The following is a 24424-nucleotide window of genomic DNA, read 5'->3' as shown; positions in this document are numbered from 1 at the left end:
ACCCTGCCCCCATCCCTCTGGCTGATATCCATGCCTTATGTCTCCTCGCCCTGCCTGGGTAGTCACCGGGGGCTCTGGATCTTGGTGGTGGGTCAGACTTCCCCAGCACCCCAGGGCCCCAGGCCCTCCACTTGCTCCACTCCCGCCCGCATCTGCCCTGGCTTGCTCTGTCTCCTTGGGGCAGCTGGCTTTTGTCCCAGTGGAGCATGTGAACAGCTAGGGTGGGGCCGTAGGAGGGGATCCCCAGTAGGCCTCACTTCTCCCAACTCACACGGTTCCCATTCTGTACCCAGGAATGTCTGGGAGCCCACATACGGACCTCTGAGCCCTCCTGCCTGCCCTTCCACTCTCTGGGGCCCACAGGATGGCTGGGTGTGGGGGGGAAACTGAGGGAGAAAATCTGTGGATGTGGGGACCAGGAGACCCTGTGTGACCCAGGGCGCATCCCCCTTCGAAGATCAGTTTCCCCAGCTACAAAAAAAGAGGAGCTGAGTGCTGGGATTCTAGAAAGTAGGCAGATAGATGTGAGTCCAGCTGGAGCTTCCACCCTGGCCACCCTGGAACCTGAGTCAGGAGATCTTTGAAAAGAATGCCTCCTGATGACAGATCACCTACTCTGTGCTAGGCACCGCCTCAGGGAGTTTGTGGGCATTACCTTACGGAATCTTACAACAGTTTTCTGGGATGGGTCTTATTAGCATCCACGCCTTATAGAAGAGAATACTGAGGACCAGAGAGGTTAAGTACCAGGTCCAAGGAGACACAGCTAGTAAGCTGTAGAGGCTGGATTTGAATTAGGTCTCCTGGACTTGGAGTCTGTGCTCTTCATTCTGGCAGTAGAGACTCAGGCAGAGACGCGGGACCTTAGAGGGCAGAGCCCAGCCCTTGGCGGAAGCCCATCCTCCCTGTTGGATCTGAGGGTAGTGGGTTTCCCACCCCGGAGACTGTGTGCAGGCCCGCCTGGACTGCTCCTTTTCCATCCTCCTTCCGCTTGGGGGTAGCGGTGGGGGTGGGGGGAGGCTATGTGGTTCTGAGCGGACGTTTCTAGGCTGAGATACCAGCCGTTCTGCCCTGAAGCCCTGGGGGCCCTCAGCATGGCACACCATATCCGGGCCTCAGTTTCTTATCAACCAAATGGACACACTTCTGGTGCTACTGGGTTTTAAAGGCTCCAGTGTCTCACGGATCTCGGGTGAAAAACCACCTTAGTGTCCGTCATAGAATAATTAATAAAATATCTTGGCTGGAGCGGGAGCAGAGGAAGTAAGTGGGCGGAGGCCGAGGTGACAGCTGGCTAGAGAGGTGGAGCCAGGGAATGGGTGGGGAGGGGCGGGCCAGGCGGGCCAGAGCTCCGGGGCACAGTTAGAGACGCACCCAAGGAGCAGGCAGTCCGCATCCCGCATCCATCAACCGCCCTGCACCATGAGCCGTAAGTCCGGCCCTGGTGGCCCCAGAATCCCCTTTGCCTCCTGGTGGAGCCTTGAATGCCAGGCTCAGCCCTTCATCTCTCTCCCTCTGCAGGGCGGAGTGTCTCGCTTCGGTTCCCGCTGCTTCTGCTGCTGCTGCCGCCATCCCCCGTCCTGCCAGTGGCCCCCGGGGCACCCGCGCCGGGTAGGCGGCCCCTTTCCTGCCCCCGAAGAGCCCCAGGTCCTGCGTCCCTGGCCTGGCCCCCACCCGCCTCTTCCCTCCGGCCGGCCCAGCTTCCCCTTTTCGGCTCGCGGTGCCTGGGAGTGGGGAGGGGGCTGAGTCTGTCGGTGGGATGGGGGCTCTCTGCAGACCCCCGGGGGGTGTGGCTTTGGCTAGGACGCCACTGCGTTCTTTTCGGGGGGAAAGGGCAGACTGGGATCTCGGGCCGGCTTTGGGAAAAGGGACAGCCTCTCTCCAGGCCCTCACCTGTTCTGGGCCCCCAGCGGTCCAAGCTCATCCCCAACAATCCCGCTGTTTCCCCTGCGGGCCACTTTTGGAGGAAGCAGCAGGCTCCAGGGGAAGGCGGGCTGGCGGGTTCTCTTTCTCCAGCCTCTAACTTTCTGGTACCCTTCCGGATTCCCAGCCCCAGTGGAGAAGATCTCCCTCGGTGAGAACCCGGGGTACACCAGCCATTCCGGAGAGAGTGGAGGTGGAAATACACTTACGGGGCTGGGTTGCTTCCCCTGAGGTTTAAATCCTCACCTGTGAGGTCCCCACTGGGCGGATGAGTTAACTGAGGCTCAGGTGGGGGCTATAATCCTCTCAAGCTCACACAGTGCATGGTGGGCTCAGGGCTGGAAGCTGGATCTACCTGACTCCAGGCATTTTTCAGGGTCTTTCCTCAGAGTCCTCCCTGCCCTTCTCACCCCCTGCCAATGGACCCTGGTTTCATCACCCCAAAGAAGATGGGGAAAGTCAGGTCCTGTAAAATTCACACCTTCCTCCCCCTCCACCATGCATGTACCAGGTTCCGGGTGAAGGACTGCAGTTCCTCCTTCAGACGGCCTCCCTCCCCCAGCTTACTGCTTGTGTGTGTGCGCGCGTGTGTGTGTGTGTGTGTGTGTGTCTGTGCAGGGTCTGGACAGAGCTTCCTTCATCACATAGCTGTGTGAGCTCTGTGTCTCCATTTCCCATCTGCAAAATGGGGTCAACAGAGGATGGTGGGGAGGGGATCTGAGCCTTCTGTTGTGATGCTCAGAGGAGAGAGAAAGGGTACCTGTGTGAACTGGTAATCAGACCAGGTTTCCTGGAGGAGAGGGTTTGAGAGGATGGCATTTGGGGAGTCAAGGAAAGGATGGAGGATGCTGGGCACGAGCAAAGGTCCAGTTTGTGGGAAGAAGAGGAGGAAGACCCACGTGGCCAGCACTTTACAGTTTACAAAACCAGGCTGTGGGCACCTCTGTTGTTGGTGCTCACAACAGCCCTGCCAGGGAGATGTTAGTCCCATTCTACAGAAAGGAACTCTGAGGCCCAGAGGGGTGAGCCCATTTGTCTGACACCCCAGTAGCAGAGCCGAGGCTGACTAGGCTGACCCAGTGGCCCCTTTTGTTAGCCCCTGGATCAGCCCAGCACTTCCTCTGAAGCCCCATCCAGGCCCCCAGGGTACCCAGGGCTCACCCTGCCTGTCCTCCTGTGTCTGTTTACCAGTACTTAGTGAGCCATGGTCTGTGCCATTTTGCTTTTAGCCTTTTCTACTTATCTTTATATTGTGTTTAAACAGAATTGTTTTCTTCACTCCACAAACATCCCCAGGGGGGTGCTTTATGCCAGTCTTTGGCTGCAGCCTGGTGACAGAGCTGGGAGGAGCTCGCAGTCTGGTGGAGGAGATAGAAATGCCCACAGACTGTCATCCAAGGGGGTCAGGGCCATGACTGAGGGAAGCACAGGGGTGTGTGGGGCTCGGGGGTGGGGGGCAGTTATCTCTCGTCCCTTACATGTGAAGAATTTCGGGAGGCTTCTTGGAGGTGGTGACGTTTGACCGGGACCCCGAAGGAGGTGGTGAGTTGGTGGAAATCCTGTGAGGTTTTACTATGAAACTCTGGAAGGGGTCTTCCTGGCAGAAGCAAGGGCATGAGCTGAAGCCTAAAGGTCTGAACTGTGGGAGTGGAAGGGCGCACAGGGAGCAGTAGGACAGAGGCAGCTGCTGGTGGACACGGGCCTTTAGATGCAGAATGAGGAGAGGGACTGGGGCCTCAGGGTAACTGGGAACAGAAGAGTGAGATTGGGCGGATGACTTGGAGGTGAGGCTGGAGGCTGGGGAACCGTTAAGGAGGCCGCTGCAAGGGTCAGGGAAAGAGCGGAGGAGCAGTTGGGTTTTGGGGCAGAAGGTTTGGGCTGCCTTCCCATTTCCACGCCTCTGGGTGAACTGAGGTCCAAGATGCCTGGATATTCAGGGGAGACGTCTGCCCTGGAAAGCCAAAGCTTGTGTTTTGTCCCCAGAGCAGCAGCAAAGGCTGATTCCCCCAGGAGACAAGGGCTGCAAGCTTACATGGGGGCAGGTGGCGGGAGGGAATGTTGCTTCTGCCTCTGTTGTGACGGACGAGGTGGAGTCCGGCTTGGAGGACAGGGATGTGCCAGGGCTTCCTTAATGCTCAAGTTCATCCCCTCCAGTTCCTGGACTGGGCTTAGTGCTCTCTCTTTGGCTAGGGATAGGGCATGACCTGGCAACCGGAGCTCCATGCCAGGCAGAGGGGCCTGAGGCCAGCTAACCCTGGAACGTGGGGCAGGAACCCCGCCTGTGCCAAACCTTCCTGCTGACTGCAGCCTCCTATCTGCAGCACCAGAGGAGTCTGTGGGCTGGGAGAGGACTTCCTCTTCCAGCCATCGGGGCCCGCTGCGGTGGTGCCTGGCGGCTGGCCGCTGACCTGGTAGGGTGTAGGGCCTGGGGCCCAGGTCTGGCTGGTGAGGGCCCCCTTTTTTTTTTTTTCTCTTTGGCTGCCAAGCTCCTGGAGCTTCTCTAAATATTATTCTTAGGGAATTTCAGTCCAGCCTCCTTCTTTAACGGGCCCTCTTGCTGCCTGGTGCTTCCAAGTCCTGACGACTTGGTGTTCCCTCACTGTGCCTGGAGCCCTGACTCCTGGGCTGGGGGACATTTCCTTGCCAGGTCCTCAGAAAGTTCTGGAGCTGGGAAGTCCTAAACAGTTCCTCATCGGTGGGAATGTGTGCAGTGTGGGCTTGCTGGTCAACCCCACCTCTGGGCTGGCTTGAAGATGCAGTGAGAGCAAGCTGCAGGGTTCTCTGCTGATGGGGCTAGGGAATCCTATTGATGCAAATAACCCAGATATTTGGAGATAGATTGGCTTCGCCCAGAGTTGAGAAGAGAAGGGGAGGCAGAGAGGCAGGTTTTTCCTTAGAGCCTGTCTGTTCCCTCCCCTTCCTGGAAAACGCTGAAAAATAAGGCCCAGAGGGTACAGGGTACTTGCCCAAGGACACACAGCCAATAAAGAGTAGTCACTCTCCCATAAAGCTTCACCCAGCACCGACTTGGTGCCTCGCCCTGTGCTGGGTGTGGGAACTCCAGGCACTTTAGACTCTGTGTCTGCATCTCCCTAGTTCTCTTTCTTGATGTTTTATTATACAGGGTGTCCTCCGCTGGGCACATGAAAGCATGTGGGATTTAAGTTAGACTGAAGGAAGGCCTTCCTTTGTGAATAGTTCCCAGAGCTCTGGTCGAGGTAGGGGATGGCGCTCCCTCTGGGGTCCTGGTTTCAGGTCCACCTTGAAGGAAAGGTGACAAACCTATCTCACCTGGGGTCATCCCCAGCCTGTGGGACAAAGTGACTCTCCCTCTGCATCCCTTCCCCAAATCCAGGCCTGGGCACCTCCAGGAGGAGGAAGGGCAGGGAAGAGAAGGGAGTTCATCTTGGCTCTGCAGCTTTGAAGCAGTGGGGCCTGGGCGCGCCTCCTCATCTGTGGCAGGGTTGGGGCGGGGGTGGGGGTGGCAGGGGTAGGGGGAGTCTCACCCACCCACCAGGGAGTGCTGAGCAGATAAACGAGGTAGATATGCAAGGTTGGAGGGTCAGCCAGAGCCCTGGCTTCCCGGCACATCGTGACCGTCCAGCTGTGGTTAGGCTCCCCTCCCCGGGGAAGCGGGGGAAGCAGCGCCTAGTCTCCTCTCTGCCCATCCTGACATCATGGGGCCGCCAGCGGCAGCTGCTATCCTTGCTGGGAAGAACTTTCCCTGCCGTGGGGCCGCCGGTGTTTATGGAAAGATCGCTGGAAAGATCGCGGAAGAGGAGGGAGGGAAAGTTGGGCAGCAGGTCTGGGAGGGAGGGACCTCTGCCCGCGCCCGGCGCACAGACTCTCCTGACAGGAGACGGAGAGGGATGCGGGCAGGAACTTCTGCGTCTGGGGACACAGTTCTGCTGCCTGCTGAAGCCCTCAAGCCAGACTTCAGAGCCAGCTGTGGGGGTGCTGGGGAGATCAGGGAGTCCCTCTGGCCAAGCCTGGGCTGGCTGGTCTCCTCGCTGCAGTTTAAATTCCGCAAACATTGAAGCTCTGGCCACCACATCTGGATTCCCTGGGTGGCTGGATCTCTCCAGGACATGGGTTGAGCCCCAGCTGTGTGCACGGCCTCTGTGAGGGAGGAGAAAGTCAGGGAAAGCCCTTTTCCTTGGAGGCTCGTGGTGGAGCAGAGCAGGTCGAGCTGGAACGTGGAGCAGGGGCGAGAGAGCGCGGCGGAGTGTGGACACTTAGGGGGCAGCTTTCTGGTGCATGCGCAGTGGGCAGGGTCAGGTAGATCCGGAGGAAATTTACTAGGGCAGAGCCGCAGCCTGGGTCAAGGAGGGAGCAGAGCAGAGCTTTCGGCTTTGGGGTCGCGGGATCTGCTGCCACAGAACAAACTGAGTTCCTTTTGGGATCCCTACTGGGGGAGAGATGGGGAGACAGCCCAGAGAAGGGCCGCGCCTCAGCCCCTGTGCCCGCTGAGTGGTAGGGCGACCCGTTTGTGACAGAGGGCCTGGTGCGCCAGGGTCGGGAGCTGGACAGTGTGGCACCGCGGGAGCTCCTGGGCAGAACAGCAGAGTGTCCTGAGCAGGAGGGATCGATGAGATCCCAGGTCCCTGAACCCGCTGCACGGCTGAGCCTGAGCTCCCTGGCGTTTCTGGGCCTGTGGCCCCTGCCAGGCCCCTGCCCTGGGCCCCACCTGCCGGTCCGCCTGCGTTGGTCTGATAAGGCCTTTTTGTTCAGACTTCTTCCTGTGGGTTCCTTCTTTTTATACCCTGCAAGGGTCCCAGAGGTGCTATTGTGGGGCTGTGGGGAGTTGCCAGGGCCTAAGCAAGACTGTTTGCATGATTCTGCGATGTGAGGGGCCCTAAACCAGAGGGTCCTGCCCTGTAACCATGGCAGGTGGTCAGCCTGCGGTGGCGTCTCAGCCTCCCACCTCCCGTTGCTATCCTCTCAACCTCCTATAATCAGATGCACAAAGAATCAGAGTTCCCTGTAACGTTGGCTCTGAGCCCAGTTAAGGAAATGTGTTTGCAAGAGGGACCTGGTGTTTCTGTGGAAGGCCAGGGAAGGAGCTGCTGCCAGGAGCCAGGCGCCCTGGGTCTGCAGGAGGCCTGGCTCTGTTCCTTGGTCTTGGCCAAGTCGCCACCTCTTCCCAAGCCTCGGTGTCCCTCGCTGAGCTGTGAACGAGCAGAGGGAGCTCCAAGGAGACTCTGACCTTGCTGTTGGAGAATCATTGAAGCTGTGGTTGGGGAGATCTGGGTTAGACACAAGGAGGGACTTCCTGCGGGGGGGGTTCTCCAGGGGGTTGGTGGGAGTGATGCTAGAGCTCCACTCACCCTCTGCAGGGAGTTTTCCGGCCACATCTCTCCTGTTCTCGTGGTGCCTGACCTCCCTCAAGATCCTAGAGCCCATACTCCACCCTGATGTGAGCTGGGGCTGGGTCTGTCAGGACGGGAGCTGAGACTCCCCTCAAACCCATTCTCTGTCTTCTGGGTTCTGGGAAACGTCTTTCCTTGGACTTGACGGCTGAGTGTCTGGGGGTGGGGTGGAAGTGAAGGGATGGGCAGTTGGTCTGGTGCCACTTGCTGGGTGACCTATCTGGGTTTCCCCTTATTTGGCCTCAGTCACCCCACCCCATCTGCCTATAACTGGACGCTGTGATACCTGCTCTTCCTTCCCTTCTGCAAAAATAAAGGAATGGAAGGTCCTGATGCCCAGAGGTTGGGGGTTGGTCTGAGAACCCCTATCCTTTTCCCTTTACTGAACCCCACAAACTCTGCCCTTGGTGCTGAGCTCTGACTTGGCAGAAAGTGAATGCTCTAGAAAAGCCGGTGGCTGCAGTGTCTTATCAGCTGTTTCCTAGCCTTTGATGTCACAGCCTGGGGCCTGGACTCTTCTCCTGCCCCACTTTGGTGACAGCAGGGAGGGAGGGGGGGGCTTCCCCTGGTGGCCTGATGTGGGGAAGACTGGAAACCCAGAGCAAGGTCTGGAAACGGAAGGGCCAGGGGCTTTCTGTTCATAGCTGTGGGGACAGAGAGGACCCTTGGGGAACACAGGAGTCCAGTAAGTTAGGAGAGAGCTGTGACTGGACTCCATGCCTCTGGTCCCAACGAGCGGTCGCCCTGGAGTGGTCTCTGATCTCTGTCTCTCCCCGCAGTGAACCCCTGTTGTTACTATCCGTGCCAGCACCAGGGTATCTGTGTCCGCTTCGGCTTTGACCGCTACCAGTGCGACTGCACCCGCACGGGCTATTCCGGCCCCAACTGCACCATCCGTGAGCTGGGCCTCCAGCCCCAATCCTTCTCCCCTGGGCTCGTCCTCCAAGACCCCCATTTCTTACCCTCGCCTCCGGCCGTGGCCCTGTTCTCTTTTCTTGCCTGCCTTTGACCTCTGACACTGCCCCTGACCTGGCTCCAGCCCAAGCCCTCACTCCTGGCACAACCCACTCCCCGCTTCCGGGCTCTGTAGTGAGTTTTCACTGCCCAGCTCCGGCCTTACTGACCTCAGTCCCTGGTCCTGTCTCCTGTCCTCAGGTCTGGTTCTGGTTCTGTCACGAGCCATCACTCCCAAGGTTCCCTCCTTACCCCTGCCCCAGAGGTTCTACCCTGTTCCATCCTGGCCCTCGTCCCCCGTTCCCATCTTCGTCTGGCTGCTTCTGGTCCTGCCAGGAGGGCCTGACTGAACAGCTCCCACTGCCCTCACAGCTGAGCTATGGACCTGGCTCCGGACTACTTTGCGGCCCAGCCCCTCTTTCCTCCACTTCCTGCTGACGCATGGCCGCTGGTTCTGGGAGTTTGTCAATGCCACCTACATCCGGGACATGCTCATGCGTCTGGTACTCATAGGTGGGTGGGGGCGGGGCCCTCCTAATCTAGGGGAGCAAGAAATCCTGCCACTTCCTGGAATTCTTGGCATATGATAAGGGCAGGGGTTGGGGGCGGGGGGCTTCTAGGGTGCCAAATAAAAAAAGAACAACCCAAGGAATTCCCTGGCCGTCCAGTGGGTAGAACTCCGTGCTTTCACCGCTGAGGTGCGGGTTCAATCCCTGGTCGGGGAAGTAAGATTTTGGCCGCGTGGGGGGACCAAAAATAGAGCAACCCAAGAAGAGGCGGGGAAGGGGGTGTGTAACTGGGGGCAGGAACCCCTTGTCACTATTATTTTCGCCCTCTGCAGCACGTTCCAACCTCATCCCCAGCCCCCCCACCTACAATGCAGCGCATGACTACATCAGCTGGGAATCCTTCTCCAACGTGAGCTACTACACGCGTGTTCTGCCCTCTGTGCCCCAAGACTGTCCCACGCCCATGGGGACCAAAGGTAATGGCGATGGGGTGAGGGGGCTGGGCCTGGGCTGTGTCACAGGAGATGCTTAGTTCTTCTGTTTGGGAAAAAACAAGCAGAAGAGCAGTTACTGACCCATTTCACAGATGGGTGGACCAAGGCAAGACATATGCATATCCAGAACCAGGGATGAGGACAGGAAGAGGTTGTGGAGGGTTCTTGCCTGAGGTCAGCGGCAGAGTCAGACTAGTGCTTCCATATTTCCAGGGTGCCTCTTTGCCTGAACCTTGTCTACTAGACGGGTGGGATCCTGCTGGGATGGGGGTGACTTTAAAGCTGAAATGGAGGAAGGAAAGAATAGTGAGCTCTTTACTGGCTGCTAACTCTGAGTTCGGGTCTTTACTAATGTAAACAGTCTTATGCGCTTCATCGGCGCAGTTTACACATAAAGTCAAATTTTTTCTTTAGTTGTTCAAGACCCCCACTTGGTCTCGTTGGCAGGGGTCTTCTTCCCAAGACCTTCTTCCTTATCCGCTCCTGTGATTGTCTTCAGACAGGGGGGTTTACTCAGTTTAGAGCCATCAATTCAGTTTCAAGTACACAAAGGACAATACAGTCACATTCCTTAGGTATCACCTGTGGCTGCTTTCCTGCCGTATCAGCCAAGCTGAGCCGATGCGACAGAGACCACATGTTGGCAGAGCCTAAGATATTGACTATCTGGACTTGTACAGAAAAAGTTCGCTGACCCTTGGTTTAAAAGATTCCATCTCACCAGTTTTCTGCCGGTTACATCGGCACTCCTCAAATCCACTGCATAAAATAGATGTCATTTGCCCTCTATTATAGAAGAAGAAATTGAGGGTCAGAAAGATGGGATGACTTCTCCATGTTCACACAGTTAGTAAATGGCGTAACCCATTTCAGACACAGGCTACCTTGCTCCACGGCTGGGGAGTCCAAGGTCTTCTGTTTGTGTGTTTTCTCTTTCTTTTTTAGGGGGAGGAGGGTTAACTTGTACAAAGTAGCAAACACACACAAAAGTTGAGAGAAAAGTATAAGAAAGTCCTCTGTATCCATCTCTGGGTTTCAAGATTTGTCCGCAATTTGCCAATGTTATTTCATCTATCCCCTCTCACCTTACTTTTTATGGAGTTTTTAAAAACAGATTCCAGATATCATGCCATTTCACCCATAAATGCTTCTAGAGTCTTTTGGTAGAGAAGGTGCAAGGGGCCATCAAGTGGGAGGGAGGTGGTCCTGCGGAGGCCACTCTGGGCTTCCTGCGTGGACCAGTTCGGTCTGGCGAGCCTGGAAGGCCCTGAGGCAGGAAGATCGAGACCGGAAGCAGCTACTGCTCTTTCCCACCTCCCCAACCAGGGAAGAAGCAGTTGCCCGATGCCGAGCTCCTGAGCCGTCACTTCCTGCTTAGGAGGAAGTTCATCCCTGACCCCCAAGGCAGCAACCTCATGTTTGCCTTCTTTGCGCAACACTTCACACATCAGTTCTTCAAAACTTCTGGCAAGATGGGTCCTGGCTTCACCAAGGCTTTGGGCCATGGGGTGAGTACCTGGGAGGGGCTCAGGACTTCTCTGGGCTGCACTTGGCACATGGAGGCTGTTACAGGTGGGGCAGGACCCAGAGGTCTGAGTGGACCCTCTCTCTGTCTTCAGGTCGACCTTGGCCACATTTATGGAGACAATCTGGAACGTCAGTATCACCTGCGGCTCTTTAAGGATGGGAAACTCAAGTACCAGGTAGCACTGGGTCTTGGGATGGGGCGTTGGGAAGAACCTTCCGCAGTCTTCCCTGGCAGAAGCTGTTGGTGGGGGCCTCCAGGGTGTCCTGAGATGGCCAGCTGCAGAAGTTGGAGGTGTGTGGTCGGAGGAGAGACAGCAAACCCTGGGAAAGGGTGCCAGGCGAGAGATGCAGACAAGGAGCAGACGTAGCCTCTCATGTTCTCCTGGGAGGTGGGTTCTGGGGCTCCACAGGAGATGACCATTTCCAGCCTGCATTTATTCATTTAATTATTCTACAATATTCATTGGGCACTATGATGTGCCTGGCACAGGGGAGCAGTGGCCGTGATAGTTATGGGCCCTACCCTCGAGCTCCTCAGGGACCACAGACACAAACAGTAGGGTGCTAGTTCCATGAAGACTTTTCATCTGAACTCGCACTGTTCAGTGTTGCTAGAGCCACATAGGTAATTATCTCATGCACTTCTCATATCCGCTGCATGAAATAGGTATCATTTGCCCTATTTCATTGCTGTGAGCCACATCTAAGTTATCTGGATTTTTCTAGTGGCCACATTAAAAAAGGTAAAAAGCAACAGGCAACATTGATTTTAATAATATATTTTTAACTTAACCCAATATATCCAGAATCTTATCATTTCAACATGTAATCAACACAAAAATTGTCAATAAACTATCTCACTGTTTGTGCTAAATCTTCAAAATCTGACCTGCATCTTACACTTACAGCACATCTCAATTTGGGTGCCAGATTTTCGTTGGAGATTCTGATCTGCATGTAGATTTCATAAAATTTACAGTTGAGAAAGTAGATTCACATGCCCAAGTTGTTCTAAGCATAACGACTTCCCAATAGCTGAGGTATCTGTTTTAAAATTTAAATCTAAAGAAAATAAAATTAAAAATCCAGTTCCTCATTCACACCGACCACGTTTCTAGAGCTTAGTAGCTGCACGTAGCTAGTGGCTACCATACTGGACCATGCAAATCTAAACAAACAAAAACCAAGACAGAAAGTTCATTGCTGAATCTTTTGGGCTAAGAACAGTATCTAGCATATGGTAGGTCCTCGGTGGACATTTATTGAGTGAATGACGACACTGCCATATAATTAATTACACTTGTGATAGCTGCCACCAGGGAGAAGCCACGAGAGTGTGCAGAGGATGGGGAAGGCTTCCTTAGGAAGTACGAATAAACCAAGAGTTGCATGAATGATGATGAGAAGTTAGGGAGGCCAAGAAGGGCACAGGACAGGCCAGGGTATCAGGCATCAAGGCTGGAGAGGGCAAGTCAGCTTGAGTGAATTCAAGGGAGGAAAATGAGGGAGATGCTGCTGGACACCTGAGTGATTCCCGATGAGCGAGGGTCGCGTTAAGGATTTCTGATTTCTGCCAAGAGCAGAGAGAGGACTTGGAAGGGTTTTAAGCCAGGGTGTGATGCTCGATTTGGGTGTTTTAAAGGATTGCTCTGGCTGCAGAGCCGAGAACGGACTGTCTGGGGGGATGGAGTTACTTACGAGGGGAGTCAGGGTGGAAGATGAGGGTGGGTTGGAAGAGGGTGGCGGCAGAGGGGAGAGAGAAAGGGACTCACTTTAGGAGGTAGAATCCACAGGCCTTGGTCAGGGAGGCCGGGCGGTCACCCTGCGTGTTACGGGCAGCTGTCAGTAGGAGTGGAAGGCTGTCAGCTGCGCAGGTGCAGGCACCCGGCCCCTCCCCAGGTTACCAGGTGGCCCCATCCTGCAGGTGCTGGACGGAGAGATGTACCCGCCATCGGTGGAAGAGGCGCCCGTGCTGATGCACTACCCCCGGGGCATCCCGCCCCAGAGCCAGATGGCAGTGGGCCAGGAGGTGTTTGGACTGCTTCCGGGGCTCATGCTCTACGCCACGCTCTGGTTGCGTGAGCACAACCGAGTGTGTGACCTGCTGAAGGCTGAGCACCCCACCTGGGGCGATGAGCAGCTCTTCCAGACGGCCCGCCTCATCCTCATCGGTGAGGACTCCAAGCCAGCCTTGTCCTGGAAGGTCACGCCCTCTGTCCTGAGAAGCGGAGTGGAGGGTTTGGGGACAGAGAGATTCGAATTCTGAACAGGGTCCTTCCCCTGTGTGAGCCTCACTTTCCAAATCTATACATTGGGAATAATGACAGTGGTAAGGATTTGTTGAGATGATGAATGGGAAAGTACTTAGCACATAGTAGGCCTTCAGAAAACGGAGGGCTGCGGTAGCTGATTAGTAGCTGGGTGACTAGCAGCAAATCTGATTAGCCACCCCAAATCTCAGTTTCCCCATCATCCCAGGAGCACTCAGAGGCATCCTCAGCAAATACCCCAGCTTGCCTGGGCTTCGGGAATCCTTACGTTTCCTGCCCTGCATGCATCTGCCTTCCTGGAGGTTGGTAGCTTCTGGGTGCCTCAGGGACAAGATATTTTTGTGTCCCCTACAGGGGTGAGCCTGCAGCCTAAAATGTCAGATGGTTTTTGGCCTGGGAGCTTGGCCCCCGACACCCCTGTCCAGACCATATTCACTCTGTGTCACCAGTGAGCCTCTGCCCCCGCCTTAGCGTCACTGGGCGTGACTGTTCCCAATTATATTGCCTGATTCATTGGTGCCCGGAAGAGCCATGCACTGGGGTTAGGAACGGCCTAAAGAATGAGAAGGGGCTGGTTCAGAAGTCCCAGTATTTTTTTTTTTTCTTAACATCTTTATTGGAGTATAATTGCTTTACAATGGAGAAGTCCCAGTATTATAGAGAATTTGATCAGAGAGGGCAAGTCTGTGTCTGCAGGCTGCCCAGCATACTGACTGGTGATGAAGCTGTGGCCAGAGGCGGGACTCCTAGGGCCCTGCACCTCCAGTGCTTCATTCAACCCTCCCCGACAGCCTTATGACCCAGATAGGATTACCCTTTGTTGTGAAGATTAAGAGGCAGAGAGGGTAAGTGAATTCTCCAAGGCCATTCAGTGCAGAGAGACTTGAACCAGGTCTGGCTGCCACCAGAGTTTATGCTGCTTCCACCACATCTTGAGGGGAGTGCTTTCCTGAGTGGGGACAGGGTGTGAGCCTTAATCTACTCTCTTGTGACGTGTGCGTATGGGGAGGGGATTCTCCCCTCACACCTCCACGTAGTGTTCCCACTTCTACACGTATTGACCCTCCGTGTTATGCCAGGCCCTGTACCAAGCGGTTCAGATGCATTCATTGTCTACTCCTCTCAGGAACCCTGTGAATACTGTTATACTGGTATGATTCTAGTACACATTTTACAGATAAGGAGAGTGAGCTTCAGAGAGAGTAAGTAGCACAGCCCCAGCTTGGGTGGCTAGAAAGGGTGAAGCCAAGATTTAAACCCAGGTCTGCTGATTGCAGTTCCAGTGGCTCCAGGTCAATTTGCTACAAGTCAATTTGTCTAGTGGTTAGTTGGCCAAAATACCGGTTTCTTCTGCTATCTCGCTGACCAGTTTTCACTGTGTTATGGATGTTCCTTTTGTGTCTTCCCTGGCTCTTTGCTCTGTAGCTTGTTCCTGAGGGGGCAGAGGAATTTGACACATAGGAAGACAGGAGGGTTATATGTGGGACAAGATTCACTGATGTCTCCAGTGTCCCTTGTTTGCTGCTGCAGCTCTTAGAATGGTCTCTTGGGAGCTCCCCTCACCCCCATCATCTTAGGCACGCTGAGATTCCCTCACTAAGTTCATCTCTACGTGCCCACCTTTTGTGGTGTCTCCAGCCTCTTTTAATGGGCTGTGGGAAGGTGGCCACCAGAGGGTCAGAAAACCCATCCTCAGATACTTCCTTTGCGTGTCCTGCTCAGCCCGGCCTGTGACCTCCCCAGGGAACATGGGACTAGCAGGTGGCTCCTGTCTTGGGACATCAATGCGGCCTGAGACAGAAAGTTGCATTTTCACGCCCCGTGACAAACAGGCAAAGTGAAAGTGGCCAAATAAAATCAAACAACCATTACAATGATAAAGAGGCCAAAGCAAGCCCTTTGCATGAACTGGCCCACTTCCCAAGCCTGGTGGCTAAGTCCCTGTGCTCTGCTGACCCCATTCCCCATACTTCGTCCCAGGGGAGACCATCAAGATTGTGATCGAGGAGTACGTGCAGCAGCTGAGTGGCTACTTCCTGCAGCTCAAGTTTGACCCAGAGCTGCTGTTAGGCACCCAGTTCCAGTACCGTAACCGAATTGCCATGGAGTTCAATCACCTCTACCACTGGCACCCGCTCATGCCCGACTCCTTCCGGGTGGGCCCCCAGAACTACAGCTATGAGCAGTTCCTGTTCAACACCTCCATGCTGGTGGACTACGGGGTCGAGGCCCTGGTGGACGCCTTCTCTCGCCAGCCCGCGGGCCAGGTGAGCCTCAGAGGAGCGCTGGGGAGGGCCGCTGGGCTCTGGGATCCAAACCCCAGGTTTCTGTGAAAGGGGGAGAGTGTCACCCCTACTGAGAGGTCGTGATCATTCCTTCATTCATTCTGTCGTTCTTTCGTTCATTCAACGATAGCAGGCGTTACTGCAGATGCTGGGGATACAGAAGTGAACCAGGTCAATGTGATTCTTGGGTCCTTGTATTTTTGGTGCGTACACCCGAGAAAGGAACGACAGTCATGTGACAGCTAACATCGTTTGAGCACTTACTACATGTTAGGCACTGTACCAAGGGCTTTTCTGATGTTTTCAGAATTATAAGAGCATGTTAAGAACCACAATATAGAAAGCCCACCATGCTCTGGGAACTCAGAGAGGGGCTTCTGGCCCAGAGTTGGGGATTGTGGATAAGGAAGTAATGTTTGAGCAGAGATCCCAACAATGGATAGGGGTCTCCCAGGGCAAGAGGTAGCGTTCGTGGCCTGGGGTCTCTGTGTTCCAGATGGAGGGGACAGCATGGCAAGGGCCCAGAGGTCAGAGGGCATGGCAATTTGAGGACCAGGAAGACATTCAGGGTATGGCAATATATGCAAAAGTGCCTGCACATAGTAGGTCTTTATTACATTAGAGGCCTCTGTTATGGGCTGAATTGCCCCCTGCCCCAAATTCCCATGTTGAAGTCCTAACCTCCAATACCTCAGAATGTGACTGTATTTGGAGCTAGGGTCTTTAAAGAGTTAATTAAGGTAAATGGGGTCATTGGGTGAGCCCTACTATGACTGGCGTCCTTATATGAAGAGGAGATTAGGATACAGATGTGCATAGAGGAAAAACCTAGGGGAAAGTTGGCCATCTCTAAGCCAGGGAGAGAGGCCTCAGAATGAAACCAACCCTGCCCACACCTTGATCTTGGACTTCCAGCCTTCAGAACTGTGAGGAAATAAATTTCTGCTGTTTAAGCCACCTAGGCACTTTGGTACGGCAGCCCTAGCAAAATAATACAGCCTTTCCCTCTGGAATTTCTAACTAATTTCCTCCGAAATCTTCCCTTCCCCATGTTTGGAGGCTCCCATCTCCTTCCCTAGCTCCCCTCAGCCCTACCATGAAGTTGTGGCACCATATGGATTTAGGTTTCCCCCTGGTAATTTGACTGCACTTAGCATATGCTGCCACCAACGGGCAGCTGCTGGCTGGTTTACGGCCTCTGTTCTTCGTGGGGACACAGACATGAACAGAGACAATAACTCGTGTGCGGGGCTTCATGGTTTCCAAAGAATTTTCAAGCAATGTCCCTGGTGACGTGTGTGAAAAGCCCTGGTATTTCCCGGTACCAGGCAGAAGGGTCACAGAAGTGTGTGGATTCTCAGGATATCAAAGAGAGTGTGAGAAGTGATAAGACAGGGCCTCCCCTGATAACCCCCACCCTGGTTCCATCTCGGGGTTACCGTGTGACCAACGCTGTGCTAACTGCTTTGTATTCTTTATCTCGGTTATTTCACCAGGTGCTTATTTCACAAGCATATCAGACTGATGCTTCTACCTTCCTCATTGTTGCTATGAAGAAACAGAGGATTAGCATAAGTCGTTTGCCTACAGTCCCTGTATTTGTTTCCTAGGGCTGCAAAAGGAACACAAACCAGGGGGTTTTCAGCAGCAGACATTTGTTCTTTTTCTTTTTTCTTTTTTTGGAAGTTCAAAATATCACCTCTATTACTGATAAAGCTGATTCTAGAAAACCTAAAGCAGGCTTTTTAATAATAAACGCCCAAATCGACAAACTTGGCTACCAAGACATGGAAGCATGGAAACAAGGAAGGTCTCTCCCAACATCCTCCTGTCCCCCCAGAACAAGGAGTATGAGAGAAAACATACTCCCTGGTGTCAACTGAATTCAAGAGGGGTAGAGAGGACAGCTTGAACAACGCATGCCTAGTTACTGTGCTCAAACCAATAATACTGTTACTCCTCGTCTTCTAATAAGGAGGGAGGGGGAGAGGTTGGCAAAAGATGCTAAGAGTGTTAGGCTACTGGGGTTTCCTCCATAGACAAAGAAACATCCAGAAAAGGAAAGAAATATTCCCACCTTACACCTGAGAAGTATCACCTTTTATTCATTTATTCATCGATCCGTCCAAGCACCTGTTAAACGTTTACTACACGTGACTAACATCTAGGCCGTGAAAAAGATCGATCCTCAAACATTTCTCTAGAAAGCCCTTGTAGTTAACTCCCCCAGATGGTATTAATACCAATCAGAAATGTATTGTTGCACAGTTCTGGAGGCTAGAAGTCCAAAAGCAAGGTGTCGGCAGGGCCGTCCTCTTGCTGAAGGCTCCAGGGGAGAATCTGTTCCCTCCCTTTCTCGCAGCTTCTGGCGATGGCTGACAGTCCCTGGGGTTCCTTGGCTTGTAGAAGCGTCAATCCAACGTGGTGCTCTCCCTGCGTCTCTCTTTCCTCTTTTTATCAGGACGCCAGTCATTGGATCTGGGGCCACCCTAGTGGAGTGTGACCTTGATTACATGTATTTGCAAATAAGGTCACATTCACAGGTGCTGGAGGTTAGGACTCCAACACGGATACAGGCGAGTCAATCCACAATGGCCCCACAGCTTGTAAATGGTTCAGCTGAGATTGGCACCAGCCTCCTCTGGCTTTGCCCCAGGGTGTACAACTTCACCCAACTATGCTTTTCCTCTTTCTCACCCAATTGTCCTTGTTCTGCCCAAACAGAACTCTTTCTTTAGCATTAGCATTAGCAGTTCACCCTGAGCAATAGATCTTTCTTTAGATGTATGCTCCTTTTTTTTTTTTTGACAATTCTTTTGCATTAAGAATATCTTTTTAAACTTTTTATTTTATATTGGAGTAGAGACGATTGACAATGTTGTGATAGTTTCAGGGGTACAGCACAGTGATTCAGTTATACATATACATGTATCTATTCTTTTTCAAATGCTTTTCCCATTCAGGTTGTTACATACTATTGAGCAGAGTTCCCTGTGCTGTACAGTAGTAGACCTGTGCTCCTTAACAGTTATGAATCCGATTTTTCTTTTTCTGGAGCCTTATTTTTTTTTTTTTGGCTGTGCTGTGCGGCTTGTGAGATCTTAGTTCCCCGACCAGGGATTGAACCCGCGCCCTTGGCAGTGAAGGCTCAGAGTCCTAACCACTGGGCTACCAGGGAATTCCCTCTGGAGCCTTCATCTCACCAGGTTACTTGGGCTTTGAACCCTATTTCCCTCCCTTCACAGGATATATTACGCCACCGCCTTGGTCTTAAAGTAAAACTACAAGTTTAGTTAAACTAAATGTGTTTATATATTACACTTTTCATGGCAAGATTTTAGTTCCCTCCCTGCTAGCTCACAACAATTCCTCTCCCAGGAGGCTTGGCAGAAAGAAAGAGAAACAGATATAATCACCTGTCTCTGTGTGTAGCTTTATCTGGTCTGAATGGAGTGACTTGATACTCTGTGTTCCTACCTTCTAGCTCAGTTTCTCTTTTCTAGTGGTGGCCGGTTACTAGGGGTTCACTTTTTTTTTTTTAATTTGTTTATTTACTTACTTTTGGCTGTGTTGGGTCTTTGTTGCTGCGCGCGGGCTTTATCTAGTTGAGACGAGTGGGGGCTACTCTCCGTTGTGGTGCACAGGCTTCTTTTTGCGGTGGTTTCTCTTGTTGTGCAGCACGGGCTCTAGGCACACGGGCTTCAGTAGCTGTGGCACGTGGGCTCAGTAGTTGTGGCTTGCGGGCTCTAAAGCACAGGCTCAGTAGTTGTGGCGCAAGGGTTTAGCTGCTCCGCGGCATGTGGGATCTTCCCGGACCAGGGCTCGAACCCACGTCCCCTGCATTGGCAGGCGGATTCTTAACCACTGTGCCACCAGGGAAGTCCCTGGGGTTCACTTTTTCATACTAGATGCTCAGTAAATTTTATTTAATCTCAATTCTGTGATATAGAGAATGGAAAGCAATAGAAATAGGTTCCTTAGCAGAATCCATTAAAAGATTAAACGTCTTTGTTCTATGATAAAAACTGATTTGGAGAGTGACAGACACATGTCAGTTCTGCCAGGTAGAGTTTAAAAAATATCCTAGGAAAGCCATAAAGTTTTGACCCCTCAAACTAACATTTGTCCATCCAACTGTCTCCATCACTTGAAAGCTCAGAAACCTTTCTGCCTTTTATTTCCAGATCTGAAATGCCAGTCCCCTCTGCTTGAGTTCTGGACTGTGGCTGTGCTGGCCATCTCCTCTGCAGAGTCCTAGTTGCTGAACCTAATAGTTCCAGAACCTTCCTTAACAGAATGTTGTGGGTTCTCACCTAAATTCAAAGGGCTGGGGAACAGTGTGTCTGGTGAGCGACTAGAGAAGTCCTCCTGGCCCACTCCACATTCTAAAGATGAGGAAGCTGAGCCTCAGAGGGGTCCCTGAGGAAGCATGGCAGTGCAGACCTAGGGCTGGGTTGCCAGCTTAGTGGCCGCTAGGCTGAGCCATCCTTTCTGCTCAGAAAGGACTCCTGACCTGAATTCCTTCTCCAGGACAATGTGGCCTGGCTCTCAGACCACAGCTGCGTTTATCTCTTGGCAGATCGGCGGGGGTAGGAACACAGACCACCATGTCCTATACGTGGCTGTGGAAGTCATCAAGGAATCGAGAGAGTTGCGGCTGCAGCCCTTCAATGAGTACCGCAAGAGGTTTGGCATGAAGCCCTACACCTCTTTCCAGGAGCTCACAGGTGAGCAGCTGTTTCCCGGCCACGGCTCCTGCCCTCGAGGGGCTTGAGCTGAAGTGAAGGAGACATTGAGGAAACAGAACGGGGTGATCCGTATGGCCAGCACCGTGACTGTGGGATTTGAGGGGTGTGGGAGCACGGTGCCAGGGGTGGCGAGGGATGGCAGATGACTCTGCTTGGGGAGGGAAGGTGGCTTCTCAGCTGGGTTTGAAGGATAAAAAGGGATTTTCCGTGACTTCCCTGGCGGTCCAGTGGTTAAGACTCTGCACTTCCACTGCAGGAGGCACAGACATGGCACAGCCAAAAAAGAAAAAAAAAGGGATTTTCCAGCTGAAGGATAGAGGGAAGAACATTCTAGGTGGAGGAACAGAAAGTACAAAGGCACAGGGGTTAAAAAGAATGAGCCTAAAAGAAAAGAAAACAAAAAGTGAGCCTATTCAGGAGAACAGTCCTAGGTGTGGCTGGGTGGAGGTTAGTGATAGGAGGCTAACCTCCTTGTGTGTGGAATCTTGGATTCTACGCTAAGATTTTGGGTTTTATTCTGTCTAGTGGTTCCTAAGTCCCATTTATGGGCCAGCTACCTGAGAATCACTTAGAAAACTAATTAAAAATACCAAATCTGAGATGGCTCTTCCAGAGATTCTGATTCAGTAGACCTAGGAGGTACCCAAGAATCTGTATGTATGTGTGTATATATATATATATATATATATATATATATATATATATGTATATATATATATACATATATGTATGTGTATGTGTATACATATGTATGTATATGTAAGTGTATATATATATAAAAAACACAAATTGTATAATATATATATAATAAATATATGTAACATATATGTCTATATGTCATATATATATATATATTTGTTGTTCAAGATCCCCAGTTGTTGGGCAGCCAAGTTTGGGGACCCCTGTCCCAGACAACGGGGGTGCCACTGAAAGGTTTTGACCAGGGTGTGACGTGACACCTGACTGTGTACTGGTACCCTGTGGAGGGTGGACTTGAGGAGACAGGTAGGGACACTCCATGTCTGTCTCCCATGACAGTCCAGAGAGACAGGAAGAACATTGTCGCTAAGTCTCTATGTGATCTTGGACAAATGACATTGCATCTCTGAGCTCCGGTAGAGCGCAGGGTCTTGGACCAGGATAAGGCCCCTTGAAACCTGCCTGTGAAGGAAACAAGATAGGTAGCTTCTGCCTGTTGTAATGATCAGGTAATTAGGGCACAGAGAAGTGGGGTGAGTTGCCCGAGGTCACACGCTGTGTGGTGGCAGATCCAGGCCCTTGACTCCATCTGCAGTAGCAAATTCCTTCCCTAGATGCAGCCCTGGAGCAGGGTCGGTGAGCCGGGCCAGATCTTAGGGCATGTGCTCATCTGCTCAAGGTGCTCTTCTGAAGTCCATTCTCCTCCCCAGAAAAAGGTGGACCTAGAAGGTTCCCTGCCCAGATGAACCGTAATGGGTGGCATCATGATTCTGACTTTGGCTTCTCCCCCTTGTAGGAGAGAAGGAGATGGCAGCTGACTTGGAGGAGCTGTATGGGGACATCGATGCCTTGGAGTTCTACCCAGGGCTGCTTCTTGAGAAGTGCTCTCCAAACTCCATCTTTGGGGAGAGTATGATAGAAATTGGGGCTCCTTTTTCCCTTAAGGGCCTCTTAGGGAATCCTATCTGTTCTCCGGAGTACTGGAAATCGAGCACATTTGGCGGTGAGATGGGTTTCAACCTTGTCAAGACGGCCACGCTGAGGAAGCTGGTTTGCCTCAACACCAAGACTTGTCCCTACGTCTCCTTCCACGTGCCGGACCCCCGCCAGGAGGACGGGCCTGGAGTGGGGCGGCCATCCACAGAGCTCTGAGTGGCCAGGGCAGCAGCATTCTGGAGGGTAGAGCTTACTGCTCATCATTCCAGAATGCTGAGGCCAGGGTTGATAATCTTCAATGTTGGGTTTCTGATTTGGTGTTGAGAGCATCAGCGTGGACGTTTAGAACTCTGGGTCTCTCACCACGATCTGGAACACTGTGGTTTTGTTTGTCGATCTAGAATGCTGAATTCCTGGTGAGCCATCTAGAAAGTGAGGAGTGGTTCTCCTTCAGAATGCCAGAACACTGGTTTCCGGTTGATCACCTAGAATGTCAGATTTCTGGCTGATCCAGAATACAGGCATTCTAAAATATGGGACTCCTGATGGAATCATCTAGAAAGTTAAGGGGTTCTTATTTTGCATCTAGAATTCTGGGTGGTCCTCCGGAGTGTTGACTTTCTGATTGGTTATTCAGAATGTGGTGTTCCTGGTTGCTGATCCAGAACAGTAGCTGGTGTGCTATAGATCTGTCCTGTCCTGAATGTCTGGAGCATTGATGATTCATTTTCCTGTTCAGTGAGACATCCACAGAGCAGGGGAATCTAATGTCTGATGAGAATGCATTGCCTGAATCTGTGCCTGCACAGAGGAGGCAAGGAGGTGGGGTGTTCTGCTTGGGACCCCAACTGAGACCCTGGTCCGAGGCTATAGAGAGAACAGGTGGCTTTTTCCAGGCCATTGACTGGAAGCCACCAGAGCTCTGTCTTTGTCCAGATCTTGACTCACGGCAGCTGTTTTTCATGAAGTTAATAAAGTTCTTTTTCCAAATTGCCTGCTATGCTTTTGATACCATCCCCAGAAGCAGAGGTAACACGGAAGTGACCTTTCTCCTAGCCACAGGCTAGATGTGCTGGAGGTTTGCAGCAGGAGACTTTCCACTGGGATCCCTGGGCCTGTCATGGTCTAGATCTTTCACCGCTGATGTTTCATTCCCCCCTCCCCACCGCCGATCCTGTGGGTTAGGAATTGCTTTTTCCAGGCTGCTCTCCTAAAATGCACAACTCCCCAGCCCCAGGAAATGTAGTGTTCAGTTCCCACCATCTGATTAAAACAACTTCCTCCCTTACTGAGCATACAACAGAGATGAAAGGCATCTGGGGCGGAGAGCATTTACTCTGTGCCAATTTTACACATTTCATTCTTTTATTTTCAACCCAACAGTGTGAAATAGGTGGTAAATCCACGTTTCAAAACCAAGGATACCGAGACTTGGGGCGGTTAAGTGACGTGCTCCACACGTGCCAGAGCCAGGTTAGGACCCAGGTCTGGCTGAATCTAGAGCTGTGCTCTTTCCTCCATCCAGCATCCTCTTGCTTCCTGGTTTCACTCACTTCCAGGCCTAATGTTGCTTGTCCGGCTCAGGGTCAAAGGCGGAGGTGGGCTGTAGCCTCCGCCTTCCTTGCAGGCTATTTGTTCAGTCACAGATATTTATATTCCTAGCTGCCTACTACATGCCAGTTACTGTCATATGCTTGGGGCTACAGCAGGGAGCGATCAAGACCGATAAGGCTGCACAACAGATCGTTGTAGTTTATTTCATACACTGTACAGCATGGGGAATGTAGCCAATATTTTATAATAACTTCAAATATAGTATAATCTATAAAATTATGAATCACTATGTTGTACACCTGAAATGAATATTGTAAATCAACTATACCTCAATTAAAAAAAATCTTCAATAGAGTTCAAACTCAAAAAAGACAGATGGGCTTCTGCCCACATGGAGCTCACATTCCAGTAGGGGTAGAGCAGACAATAAAGAAGAAAACAATGAAAGGAGAGAAACTCAGGTAAGTGTGATCTCCCTTCTAATTCATGCTGCTCTGTCCTCCCCTGCTTGACTGCAGAGCCCTGAGACACTTTGCCCAGCCACACAGATCCCAATAGCCAGCTACGAGAGAGGAGAGGACAGAGGGATAAGGTAAGAGATTGGGAAAGGTTGTTTATGCTCCCATAAAGAGTTCCTTAAGTGACTCTAGGCTTAGAGTTCCTTGTGGAAAACCATGGCACAGAAACAGCGGGGGAAATTGGGGTCCAGGCTGAGGGTCCCTGGCTGTGTCTACTGTCTTATGGTCCAGAAAGCTCTTGTTTCTCCTTAGTTGGCTGGGGACTACTTCCATCATTCCTTCCTGGCCCTGTTGAATTCAGAGAATGCAATCCCTTCTTGCTCCCCTAACTGTGCTGATGTGGAGGGATCCTTCCGGTGACAGAAGTGGGTATGGCGTGGCTGTGTCTTGTCCTTGCTGGACCAGTCTCTATTTCCTCTCTTCTGCTAATATGCCGACTTTGCTGAGAATCCTTCCTTCTCGTTAATTTTAGTCTTCGTGGTTCCATCAGTGGCCCTTTCCTGGCCAAGAGGTGGGCCTGTGAATCAATCCTGGCCAATTAAACACCCTCTTCTTTTTTTTTTTTTTGACAACTTTATTGGAGTATAATTGCTTTATAATGGTGTGTTAGTTTCTGCTGTCTAACAAAGTGAATCAGT

General features: G+C 52.2%; 1 protein-coding gene across 1 annotated transcript; it reads left to right on the top strand.

Annotated features, from left to right (window-relative positions):
• Positions 1 to 1365: 1365 nt before the first annotated feature.
• On the top strand, positions 1366 to 22117 carry PTGS1 (prostaglandin-endoperoxide synthase 1). Its single transcript, XM_082656942.1, has 11 exons — positions 1366 to 1429; positions 1522 to 1611; positions 8072 to 8188; positions 8619 to 8759; positions 9088 to 9231; positions 10576 to 10757; positions 10869 to 10952; positions 12701 to 12947; positions 15027 to 15313; positions 19911 to 20058; positions 21575 to 22117. The coding sequence occupies exons 1-11, from the start codon at positions 1423 to 1425 to the stop codon at positions 21928 to 21930; spliced, it is 1803 nt and encodes a 600-aa protein (XP_082513068.1). The 5' UTR covers positions 1366 to 1422; the 3' UTR covers positions 21931 to 22117.
• Positions 22118 to 24424: the final 2307 nt, after the last annotated feature.

Source organism: Grampus griseus, assembly GCF_964374135.1.
Source record: "Grampus griseus genome assembly, chromosome: 6".
NCBI classification, from domain to species: domain Eukaryota; kingdom Metazoa; phylum Chordata; class Mammalia; order Artiodactyla; family Delphinidae; genus Grampus; species Grampus griseus.
The sequence above is the reverse complement of the archived record's forward strand: the minus strand, read 5'-3'. Positions and strand labels throughout refer to the sequence as shown.